At 36.0% G+C, this 13,541-nt stretch overlaps 1 protein-coding gene across 2 annotated transcripts in view; it reads right to left on the bottom strand.

Moving 5' to 3' along the window:
• Window positions 1–13,541, bottom strand: part of CDC5L (cell division cycle 5 like) — a 62,223-nt gene that overhangs the window by 15,159 nt on the left and 33,523 nt on the right. Inside the window, exons 11-15 of one of the 2 annotated variants that reach the window (XM_064361005.1) lie at window positions 12,913–13,077; window positions 11,303–11,383; window positions 10,762–11,004; window positions 7,265–7,462; window positions 423–4,849 (exon numbers count right to left, since the gene is read on the bottom strand). In XM_064361005.1, the coding sequence (XP_064217075.1) occupies window positions 4,688–4,849; window positions 7,265–7,462; window positions 10,762–11,004; window positions 11,303–11,383; window positions 12,913–13,077 (849 nt within the window). In that variant the 3' untranslated portion in view covers window positions 423–4,687. Of the gene's footprint in view, window positions 1–422; window positions 4,850–7,264; window positions 7,463–10,761; window positions 11,005–11,302; window positions 11,384–12,912; window positions 13,078–13,541 lie in introns of those variants that run through there. The other variant, XM_021676066.2, reaches the window with a different exon arrangement.

Below are 13,541 nucleotides of genomic sequence, written 5' to 3' on the forward strand. Positions count from 1 at the left end.
TCAAGCTTTATAAGTCTTCTGGCTCAAATATTGTGCTAAGGTTCCAATCAAATATGGACATAAGTTGTACAAAAATTAAATTAAGCACAGGAAAAAATTAATTTAGCCAAATAACTATGTAGTCACTAAACATGTAAAGAAGAAATGGAATACAGCTTTTAATATTCAAGTTAAGCTTAGTTATCTTACACCTGTCATTTGATTACTAAAACACAAAGGAAGGTATCCGCATGCTTTGTAAAATGCTCAACCTATGACTGCTCAACATGCTTTAAGAGGAAAAATCCTAACCTACAGTTTCTGCTTTTTCAAGCCAATAAACCTGAAGTATGAAATATACATGTATACAGTGACAGGACTACTTTAAATCAGCCCAGCTACTCCCAACACCCACCCCCCCACACACAGAAACAACGTTGGAGTGCAAGACAGTATAAAACTTTATTTCCTAAAATTCAGAGAAAAAGGGAAAATCAGACTCAGATTTAAACAGATTCACATTTCTAAATTTTTTAAAACAAGCACTAGCAACTGCCCTGATGGACACCTTACTGGCACAAAATTTCTTAAATAAAATGAAGTTCGCTATCACTAATAGGAACTTAAAGTAGACCAATTAAAGCTGACTTGATCAAATATGAAAGGGTAAACTTCAATTCAAAACAGAAAATTAACAAGAATATATCCACATACAAACAAATGGGTAGGAAGACCAAGCTGAGATATTTCACACATCCTAATTCTATTTCATAATATGGTATCTAAAATTTGCTTCAAAATAGTAGTGGAAGGAAGGATGACAGGGAAACAAGAGTGGCTATGATTGATGGCTGTCACAGCTGGGTGAGAATATATGAAGATTCATTACACCAGTATGCTTTGGGGTATGTTTGAAAATTCTTGTAATAAAAGATTTTTTTTTAAGTCGAATTGAATACTCTATCTACTCTAAAGGCTACTTTCTCAAGACCATACACCACAAACCATGAAACATCAATGTAATGAAATATAATGGAGACATTAAAATTTACAAGTATGTCAACTATTTCAACACACCAAAATATATACATAAAATGTTAGATTAAAATCCACAATTACGTAAAATCTATTTACACTAACTAAAATCTGAGTTTTAAGCCTCACTCAGTACAGTAATCTCTCTCCTAAAATCAGCCCATGTCTCAAATTTCAGACATTCCTCAAAATTTACAGACTATAAAAAAATATAACAAATTTACTGTTGTTTAAAGTGAGGTTAGTTCCTAATACCTCATAGTATCAAACCAAGTATAATCCAATTTAGGTAACTCTAAGAGTGATACAGACCTGAAGAGACATGGGAGGAGAATTCCCATTTACTAAAACCTGCTATCTGCTAATCACATAGTGTCTCATTTAATCTTACATTATCTCAAATGCACACTTCCATCAAATAAAACTATTACTCATCCAATTTTTACAGATAGGAAAATGTAAGACCCAGAGAGGTTAAGTAGGGCTCAACTGCTGGCGTCATCACTGAGTGGCTTTGCGCCTTGCCCTAGGCCACAGCCACCAGGAGATGATGCCATGCAGTTGTGCCCTACTTGAAAGTCCAATACACTGGCCACACCACTGCTAGCAAACTGAAAGTCTTCCTTGGCTCAGCGCCTGAAATGCAAACATGCCTGAAAAAATTTAAGCTGTGGAACTGAATGGCTTAAATGTCACCAGACAGCTCCCTGAAAAATAAATTATTCTAGACACATGTAAACAAGAAATAAGACCTTAATTAGCGATTCTGCCCATCATTCTTTCCCTGACTTAGATTTTCACCTATAGGTAACCACTTATAAGAATTTTGACACCTGAGAAAAACTTTTACTTTCCCCAGTTTGTATTTTAAAATTCTAAATTCTTTTATTAATAAGCTATAACACTATAAGAAAATAAACATCTCTCAAAAAAATTTACAGAAAAAAAAGGTTCCATTTACCAACTTTTTAGAAGTAGGGTGGAAGATAACTAGTGTTTAATCATATTTACAACTATTGAAGGAAAAATGTAGAATATGATGATCCCATTTAGTTTTAAACACCTTCATCCACACATTTAAAAAAAAAAGATATGGGAGAATGTGGGGGTGTTTGTGCGTATATACACTACAATGTTTAAGGTGGTTATGTTTGGATAGTAGGTTCCTTTTCTTCATGTTTTCTATTTCTTTTTAAACTTCTACAAAGCACAGCTATTATTTATAGAAAGACGCCTAGAAATGTTATTTTTTTAAATGCATAGAAGAGAAACTGTCTAAAAAAGACTGGCCAGAAACCAATGGAAAACTGATGGTCCCCAGGAGATAAATCAGTGGAACCATAAGTGTTTCCTTGGGTCATTACAAGAGGGAGCTGTATGGGACTTATAAAAGTGTAATTGTTACTTTCAAGCTCACTAAGTTTGTTAAGGTTACTAAGCTTAAGTAATTCCAAAATAAACACATTATCCTTGGGTCTCCAATACTGTCTTAAGTTAAAATCTGTTACAGTAAGGTTCAGAAACATTAAGAACACCCCTCACTGAAACTCTTACTTGGGGGCCCAGAACATAACCTTATACCACTGGAAAAACAGGTTTAAGGATACCCAAAATAAATACGCAGTCAATGGGAGCTCCACTTCCCAGTCCATCATTCAGCAATATGATCCCACAATAGTAAAGATGTGGCTCAATCACCAAAACGTTTGCAAACAACAGGAGTCCACGAGTGATTCTCCTTTAATCTCTATATCACTTACCAGCATTTTTTTAATCAGTGAACCTTCTCTATACTGATGAGATGCAGGTCCAAGAAAGTAATTATTGTTTGCATCTATGAGTTAGCAACCATCAGACTGCATCCCTGAAAAGCATGCTAACCAGGAAGGTAAAACCTTACTAAAAACCTTTCCAAGGACAGTAATACACGAACAAAGCAATGCAAGAACACTTTACATCTGCATACATTAGGAAGTGAAACATGTAAACTGGATAAAACAAATTCAATTCATGTTGAGGCATAACAGAAGCAACCTGGTTATATCAAGATCTCTGGTCCAGCTCACAGAGTTCTTACCAGAGATCACTGTGAAATCTGTCAGTGCCTGTAAGGATCATGGCAGAGAACAGAATTTGGGAAAGAGAGAGTATTCCAAAGTACTATGAACTCCTCTCCTGTACCACAAGTCACTTGCCCCACCCCTACACAAGAAAACATAAGGATAAACCTGCTGATATCTGACAACATATAGCCCTCTACCCAGAACTGTCCACTAACTAAATCCTTGCCCTAAGTTTTCCCTCTTTAAAGTATTAAGGACATTTTTTCCTGTGTAAAAACATCTGACTTCATGACAAAAATCACTGAGAAAATGAGATCTACTGTGCAGCCAATTTTGCAGAAATATAACCTTCAGATGAGTCAGAGGGTCCTCCTAAGAGTTCTACAAATACACTGAGAAAGATTTCAAGTGTGTTATCTGTGTTCTTTAAGTTACTTTACTTCTAAGAAGTCAATGTTATATAATATTTCTTGACTACAGTTGACTATGCCAGTAAATTACAGAGAGTAGTAGTATTTCTTCTGGACCTACTTTCTATCTCTACGGAAAGCCTTTCCATTTTTATAGCTAACATGACAAAATCTACTTTTCAGCCAAACTTCCTCAACCAGCAGTTTAGATACTATTTCAAATAGTATTAAATTTAACGGCAGGCCTAAATTCAGACTTCTCATTTCATTTTTGCACCTACCGGAAATTATTTCACTCAAAATAATTATGTCTTCAGATGATTTCCTATTTCTGCTTAAAGTAGAACTAAATTAGAACACTTCAAATTCTATTTGCACTTCCCAAATACAGTAATGACTCATTTATCTGGCATCATCAGAAAATGAGGTTCTCCACATGAAGCATTTTCCAGGTAACAGAAGCCCACAAACACAGAGAACTTGTCTGCCTTGTTCCTTGCTGTTACCCTCAGTACCTAGAACAGTGTCCAGTACATGGTAGATGGGCAGTAATAATTACTGAATGTATAAATAAATAAAAGTACTAAAACTCCTTTATTTTTAACTATTCGTGAAATTTTTTCCTATACTGAATTACAGCCATCCCTCCTTTTTAAAAAAAAAAAAAATGACACTTTTCAAAAAGAAAGAAAGTTTTTCTTATTAATTTGGGACACCACTATAAATAGCAATCACTTTATTCCCCTACAATGTATCTTAGTGCCCTTAAGGCTATTAAAATACACTGGGCTTTTTGCCACCATGTAAAAAAGGCCTCAGCATGAAACTTTTCCTTTCCTTGTATTAACTGTCATTGCTGTGTTTGCTCTTGCTGTCTTATTTTACACACACAAGTCTGGCAAGGTTCTAAACTTAATTCTGCCTCCAAAGCAGAATAAAATACACAGACTTGGTTATAATTCAGAAGTCTTTTCCACTTATTTCTGACCTGTAGCTACCTTCTAATTCTATTTATTTAACAAACTGCTTGCACACACACATCCTCTACCACATTCTACATAAAATTTGAGATGGTACTATTAGTTTTAAATGAGTATCTTAAGGATTTTCATTTAAGTGCTAAGTTTCAAATATTAATCATGAGCAATGGCTCAAAGACTACCTCCAATATAAACCCCAGGGCATTTTTTAAAAATCCATTCAGGAGACACCAGCCACGACAAAGCTGGATTTCATCTTGCTTGACAGGCAGTGATAGGGCCATAATTTAGATTCACGATTCCAAAGTTCATGGCAGCAAAAATCAAACACACTGGCAGCCATGGCATAGAGTGCTTGCAGAGAAGGGCTTATCTCCTGAACCTAAGAGTGGAAAGGATAATTTAAGTATAGCATTTAGTTTATACAATATAACTGAAGTTCCTTCCCCACAACAAACTTTGAATAATGTTTATAATTTAGCAATCAACTGAAATGAAAGAATTACCACAATTGAAATAAAATATTTATGTATTTCAAACCAGTAGAACTGTGTCTTCAAAAACTAAAACAAGCTAAAAGAAACCTAGTTCTGAATTAGGGATGAATATAAATAAAATGGGGGGTTTGTTTATTCGGGTGTTTGAGTTGCTTTCTTTTTTTTAAAGATTTCATGAACTTTCATTTGAAGTAAGCATAGTTTACTAAATTAAAGGACTTGATTAAGTATTATTTAAAAGTAACTAGCTGGGTAAACAATAAAGTAAGTTATCCAAGAGTCAAGAAAAGAAAAATGACTTCAGACTGCTTTATGAATATTCTCCAAAATCACCAATCCTTCAACAAAAATAGTTCAACGGAAGATTTCAGTTCCTGGTACTGAACTGAACAAAGAGAACCACATGTTTTTAATGGTTGCTCATAAACGACCCAAATAAATCTCCAAAAGAACAGCAGTCGTTCTTTCCGTATTTTTCCCTTTAAAATTCATAAGACCAATTCAACACAGAAATAAAAATTACTGTACTTTATGGCACCACTCACTGTGTGACACATTTATTTGCTGTCATGAAAGTTAGTGCCTCAACAAAGTAAATGAGATTTAGGGAGAAAAAAAATTTCTACCATTTTAAAAAGCATGAAATGTTCTTGCCATTTGCGGCAAAAAGAGTTTACCCACCTCAAATGAGAAGATTTTCATACTAAGTAAGAAACCTAAGTATTTATATATAAATGATACAAAGCTTTCCAAATAGCTTTTCAATCAATGATGATGCAGACCTTAGTTCACAATTACACTGCTAACTACCATTTATAAGAAATGAAGCCTACACAACAAAAAAATGTAACTTACAATTTAACCACTGATGTTCTATTTTCCCTGGCTTTAACACTGAATCACAACACAGAGCAACAGCACACCCTGCTGGAAGTTGGTAATACAAATAATTAGCGGCACTGAACTGCTAAGATTTTACCCAAGAACCAGTAATTTCTCACTAACTGGAGAAAAAAGAGGTTCACAGGGATTAAACATCAGCCGCGATCTTAAAGGTTAAATTAAGACTCAGAATAACTGAAATAAAAAGATACTGCTTTTTCCTGCTCATTTCTCACCCCCCTCATTTCCCCAGCCCCACACAGTCCCCATCACCCCAAGTGATTTTACTATTTCTGGCTTTAACCCTAAATAAAAATATTTTTAGATGTGCTTTTTGTAAAGGGAAACTGGTAATGACATAAAAGAGGAAACCAAGGCCATCTTCTGCATATGACTGCCTGAAGTACCCCTTCTCTCCCATCCCACCTTCGCCTTATAAACACCCCTAAGGATTAACATTAAGAATGCACAAGGCATGGTCAGAAGCGGTGGCTCATGCCTGTAATCCCAGCACTTTGGGAGGCCAAGGTGGGCAGATCACAAGGTTAAGAGATCGAGACCATCCCGGCCAAAATGGTGAAACCCTGTCTCTACTAAAAACACAAAAATTAACTGGACATGGTGGTGTGCACTTGTAGTCCCAGCTACTCAGGAGGCTGAGGCAGGAGAATCGCTTGAACCCGGGAGGCGGAGGTTGCAGTGAGCCAAGATTGCGCCACTGCACCCCAGCCTGGCAACAGAGTGAAGACTCTGTCTCAAAAAAAAGAAGAAGAAGAAAGCTCAAGGCAGCCTGGTGGTCTACGAACCACAATTTACATGCCATTGGCAAAATGTCTACACAGATTCTGGTATTCAAAATATGCAGACTGTATTAAGAAACCACATGTCCTGAAACTGCATCTAGTATGTTTCAACATTTTCACAGACAAGGAAAATCATCAAAGCCACTATCTAGAGAACCCAGCTCTGTCCTACCTAACTCAAACTTACAGTAACCCAAGGATGAAGAGAATTGTATTTAACTTTTGTAAATGTGCTCTCTTTGCTATAAAAAGAAAACTCCTTGGTACTGCTGAGATTACTCTTTAGAGCAAACAGGCTATGCTAGCAATGACCTACACTCTTCTGAGGCTTCTTGGCTCCTTGCTCCCACATCTAAAGGTTCTGATTGACCTGTGGTCAACTTGCAGGGCACTCTTTAGTCATGAAGGCCAACAATTATTTTAAAACAAAAACAAAACAAAAAACCCAATGAACAAGGCCAAGGAAGATCTAACACTTAAGTGTAGTTTTCTCCAAGAACTAAAAAGGCAATAAGCATCTCAGAGTATTTTTCTGAGATTGTTTTCAGTGGCATTATTTGATTCATTATCTTCATCAAGGTACATTTAAAATTAAAATTTTAAAAGGATACCAACCTCCAGCCTCTTTTCAAGTGATTCAATTCTGTCCTTTTTACTAGCTAGATTGGCCCGTGTGTAGCGGCTCTGCCCCGGAAGATATAAAACTTGACTGTAGCATTCTTCCCACACCTGGTTATAAGCTTCACTTGAGAGTTCTCCATGGCTCATTCCTTGTTTAACCACTTCCATCTCCTGCACCAAAACGTCCTGGGCCTGTTTACAATAATAATTTCAGTAAGTGTAAGTACTACAAACACTTGCTATAATCCAGAGAGCGTTAAGAGACTCATTTTTTCCCTCATTCCTTGAGCCAAAGGCAAGGAATTTCGGTTGGTTGTTTTTTTGGAAGTGGGGATAACAATACCTAAGAAAAACAGCTTAAAAAGCCTTTGAGTCAATGCAGATTGCTTTTTAAAAGTCAAGCATCCATGTTTCCTCAAAAGCATAAACATCCTTTGCTTTCACTCACTATTACAGCAGCTGCCATTTCTCAGGTACCTATTATTTGCAAGAAACTAGGTTTAAAAGTTTTACCTGCATTATCTCCAAAGGTCACAATCACCTTACAAATTAGCCAATATTAACCTCATTTAAAAGCTAATGAAATTAGGCCCAACACGTGGCTCACTCCTGTAATCCTAGCACTTTGTGAGGCTGAGGTGGGTGGATAAGGAGGCCAGGAGTTTGAGACCAGCCTGGCCAACACAGCAAAACCTCCTCTCTACTAAAAATACAAAAATTAGCAGGGCATGGTGGCACATGCCTCTAATGCGAGCTACTCAGGAGGCTGAGGCACAAGAATCACCTGAACCCAGGAGGTGGAAATTGCAGTGAGCTGGGATTGCACCACCGAACTCTAGCCTGTGCGACAAAACAAGACTCGGTCCCAAAAAAGGAGAAAAAAAAAAAAAAAGGCTAATGAACCTAAGGCTCAGAGAGATTAATCAACTTGTTAAGACCACATTGTTAGTAAGCAGATAAGGCAGAATACAAATGGCATCAATTTGTGTGTACTCCTTCCACTCTCCCACTCCACCATAAGTGCAGGACCTCACATAATAATTAGCAAAGGGGAGCTAGGCATCTTTTTGTCAAGTGCCATTTCTCTCATCCTGAAGGAATTGCCAGATAATGAGACTGGGGCATGAATCAGATGATAGATCATAAACCAGCTTAGTTCACTACTAAAGAAAACAGTGTAAAATGACAGAATGAGAGGGATAGCTGGACCAGCCTGGGTTCAAATCACAGCTTTAACATTAAAGCAGCTCTCTGAGCTTGCTTGATTTATCTGAGCCCATTTCTCAGCTGAAAATAGCTTTCCAAACAATTATGATGTTGACCTAAGATCAGATGTGTTTGTTATTAGGATTAAGTGAACAATACACCATAGAGCCTAGCCCAATGCCAGACTCACAGAATTCCATTAGCATATGAATTTTTTTCTAGCCCTTTACTTCATGGCTTATGAAAAACTGGTAACAACCTTCTGTGCTTTATAGAAGGCTTTCAATCTTTCCAGTAATATTAAAAATAAACACATCAAAATCTAAAAAACAAGAGAAATGATCAATAAACAAAAAATTTTAACAAAAAAATGAAAAATCATGTCTATAGAAGATAAAAAGGACCCTTAAACATTAACTCTTAAGGGAAATAATGGAAAGAAATCAATTTTAACATACTTTAAAGTACATTAAAGAAAAAGAAAATCTGACACTTTATTAAAAGAGAAATGCTATTTTACTCTGTAAGTGTACACAGTAAATTTACAAGTTCAGATCTTGTAATCATTAGGAGAGAATATGGCTAAGTTATCTTTAAACTATCCATAAATAATCTGCTAAGTAAATAGCTGCTTCAAATTCTTTTTGGAACAAAGAGAAATATACACAGATAAATAAAACATGAGAGAATATTTAAACTACTTTGTTTCACACAATTCCAAACCAAGACCTAGAATTATTATTTTTCATAAATTCTGTTAAGGTTTATCCTCTACAGAATCTCCAAAAGCAACAATGTGATCTTTTTTTTTTTTTTTTTTTTTTTTTTTTTTTTTTTTTTTGAGACAGAGTTTCACTCTTGATACCCAGGCTGGAGCGCAATGGCGCGATCTCGGCTCACCGCAATCTCCGCCTCCTGGGTTCAGGCAATTCTCCTGCCTCAGCCTCCTGAGTAGCTGGGATTACAGGCACGCGCCACCGTGCCCAGCTAATTTTTTGTATTAGTAGAGACGGGGTTTCACCATGTTGACCAAGATGGTCTCGATCTCTTGACCTCGTGATCCACCCGCCTCGGCCTCCCAAAGTGCTGGGATTACAGGCTTGAGCCACCGCGCCCGGCCCAATGTGATCTTTGTTTCAGGTTTCCATACATACAATTTAGGAAAACTTATTTCCTAAATTCCTCTTCCCCTCATATTTTCAACTCTAAAAAGAGGAAACTGTGCAAGTATCAATTTCGTAGCCTGATTCTCAATCCCAGTTCAATGATTAAATGTGCTCAACAGAGTAAGCACTCAACAGATGTCAGTTTCCCTATTGCACTTACTAAAAAATGAGTGACTCAAAGTTATTCTGAAATCAGGGACAAGTTGTTGAAATATAAATCAAAACCCCCCTTCCTTTCTCTATTTTCTAAAAATCCTATAATAAATATGTATTACTTATATGATAAAGAAAATACAAAGTAAGAAATTGTGAGAGGGGAAGAAAAGAGGAAGAATGCAGGAGAGAAGATAGGAGAGTCTGTAAGAATCTTATTGCTTTATCCTAAGTAACCAGGAGCTCATTCCAAATCCATGAGTCTCACTGCTCCTCAGGGCTGAAGGGCTAAAGAAAAGAAGACTTAAGCTATGACCACTCTGCTTCCAACTATGAGACCCACTCTATCTTCTTATACAATTGTGGAGATTTCTATTTACAATCACAGTTGTTTGCTCTGTCAAAGCAGAAGGATTAAAATGTGTACAGAGGAAAAGACCAGACACACACTTCATATAAGAAATCATTTCTTCATGTCTTTATCCAAAAAAGTAGGGGGAAATCATGTAAGGGGAGTATATTCAGCAAATAAATATTTCCTTTCTTTCAACAGGTGAAAGGTTTAATCTGTAAACATTTTTGTATTAGTCTCTCTCTCACCTCTTCATATTATTCTAAATAAGCAAGGTTTTAGTAGTAAAGACATCAAATTTTTATTCAGAGATAGCAGAGCTGAATACAGAAAATGGCAACTGTAACAACTGTCAATCAAGCCATTAACACCCATGAAACAAAAACACCCTGGTGGTGTTTATTTGATAAAGGTCTATCACACTGAACATGGGGGACGGAGGTATTTAAAGCATGTCCTTTTCATAACACTTAATCTAAACATGTAACTCCTAATCATATGCTTCAGTTGTTTATAAATACCAATGGGGAAAATAAGTTCATTATTTGTCTGTGATACACAGCACCTAACAAATAACTAAATCTCAAGACAGAAATATTCCAGCTCAATCATACCTTTTTCAGCTCTTCTTTGGAGAACTTTTCATAAGGATTATGTTCCAGATAGGTAATGTGCTCTGAATTATTAGTACCAAACGCTACAGTTTTGCCTTTTTTACTTCCAGATGGTTCATAAGGGTGATGTAGAAGGTCATAATGAAGCATTGTGATCATTTCTTTTTTGATTAGTTCTTCACTTTTCTGTAAATCTGTTAGAGGTGGCTCTACATTTAAGGGTCTTAGAATAGTTTCGTTTACCTAAAAATTTAAAACAAATACAATTACCAAACATATCACTGCAATATATTAACATTAGTACCTGTTACAGCATGAATTAAATAGCAGTTTTACATTTTCGAAAGCAATTTCTATTTTTTTACTTCTAAATTCTTACTAGTACTAGTGAAACATTTTAAAGACTGGATTTGAGAACTACTTTGCTATACTCCAGAAAGTAGATGAAATTTTGTTTTATAGTCTTTATGAATGATGTAAAAAGCAGCAATCATATAAAAAGAAACTTAAAACTTCCTAAACCAGAAATTCTAACACTTACTTCTGATGGTCTTGGCAGATCTTTCTGGACAGCTTTATGCATTCGTTTCATTTCCTTTACACGCTCTGCATCTCGTATGGCCTAAAAAATGATTTTTATATCCTTTATTGCAGCTATAGAGTATTTGACATCTCTCAATAAAGCTAAAAACACTTTGGTATGTAAGATCACGTATGTTCAAGAGCTAAAGTTTAGAAATCAGTTTAAGTTTGCAGAAAGGCAATGCTAAGGCCACAAAAATGAATGTCTATTCATTCTCATTATAATAGAAACTAACAGCTCCCACTGTCTACGAGAGCATTCTCCAAATTTGCATGGATCCATCCATCACATAACAAACTTTTCTCATCCAAATGGAAAATGTAAACTCCGAAGAGACTCCCGCAACACAACTCTTTCTTCCCTTTCACCCCAAATTACTGACTTTTAATTCAAAAAGCCAGCCAAAAAATGTATCGTATCGTTTCTTGATTGTTATGAATAACGTGGGATAACACATTAAAATTTCATGCCATTTCTGAAGGAGTAAATGGAACTCAAAGTAGCTGAGACCTAAACACAAAAAGTATCATCTTCTGTTCCCCAATGAAAAGCACATTCACATGGGTCCCCTCTAAGATATTATTTCCACTGATGTCATTCTCACTCCAATCCCCTGAGATTAAAGGTTCCTAAAATCCTCCAGCAATGGACTGCAGCAAGACTTACCGAAAGGGGTCATATAATACCAGTTCTACTTTAGGATTTACCACTTACCCACCATGAGACCTGAGAAAGTTGAGACCATGAGACCTGAATTCATCTGAGCTTATTGAGTATTCCTTATCAGAAATATCTGGCACAAGAGTATCTTAGACTTCTGATTTTTTTCAGATTCTGGAACATCTGCATTATACTAACAAGTTCAGCAGCTCTAATCCAAAAAGCTTCAATGAGCATTTCTTTTGAGTGTCATGTCAGCCCTCAAAAAATTTTGAATTTTGGAGCATTTCAGATGTTGGATTTTTGGATTAGCAATGTTCAACCTGTAATACCGATCCTACTTATATCACTGTGCTATTATGTGCAAATGAGAAAATAATTACATATATTACTACAAAGTGTTACTAACATTATTCTGACATACTCTAAATTTCCAACTCCAGTTTAGATAGAGGTCTTACTATGTTGCCTGGACTGGATTCAAACTCCTGGGCCCAAAGGATCCTCCCACCTCAGCCTCCCAAGTAGCTGGGACTACAGGCTCCTACCATTGCACTACCCAGGAACCAAGATGTATTTGTTTTTAAGACTAACCAATAACATCTTTTCTTTGCTAGACTGAAGCAATGTCTAAAAGACTTCCTATGTGTATTTTAGAGAAGCATAATGACTTTGACAGAATGTATTTAAATTTCCATATACATTTTTAAGAATGTCCATCAAAATACTGAGTATATTAATTATGTAAATTAGTATTCCTTATTAATGACGTTATTTACTTTCAAATTTTTTTTCAATATTAAAAAGAAATAGGTAAAGATCTTGAGACATTTAATGGCTATTCTTCATTCTTCGAGCCTACTGACACATTCAGCCAAACTCACACTTCTTTCAGTGCAGTTACCCACCTGCTTTCGAGCATCCACGTCGGCAGCATCTTCAATGTAAGTGTCATCTATTTCACGTTCTTCCAGCTCCTTCTCGGCATTTTCTGGTAGAACAATTTCAAAATCATTCTTGGGGGCAGGAAGGCCCAACAACCCTAAACGGAGATGTTCTCGAGATTCTCTTTCCTGTAGAAAAGAAGTACTCCTTTTCTCAATTCATACACATTAAATATTCAACCAGTATTTTATGAGTCTCTTAGAAACTGATAGCACAACAGGGTGACTCTAGTCAAAATAACTGTACCTTTCAAAATAACTAAAAGTATAATTGGATGGCTTCTAATATAAAGGTTAAATGCTTAAGGGGATGAATATCCCACTTTCCACGATGTGATTATTACAAACGCATGCCTATATCAACATACCTCATGAACCCCATAAATATATACAGCTACTATGTATCTACAAAAATTAAAAATTATAGTAAGAGAAAAAAAGTCTCAAAAAAATCAGCCTAGTATTAATTCTAGAAAAATAATCCTGACTTCAGAACTAAGATAAGTCTTTTGTTTATTTTCTATTCTTCCTTCTTCCCAACATTCAGACCAATCGAAAACTTTCACTTGTGATTACTGAAGATACCCTGAGAT

Source organism: Aotus nancymaae, unplaced genomic scaffold (assembly GCF_030222135.1).
Source record: "Aotus nancymaae isolate 86718 unplaced genomic scaffold, 86718_ANA_hifiasm-v0.15.2.pri h1tg000040l, whole genome shotgun sequence".
NCBI lineage: Eukaryota > Metazoa > Chordata > Mammalia > Primates > Aotidae > Aotus > Aotus nancymaae.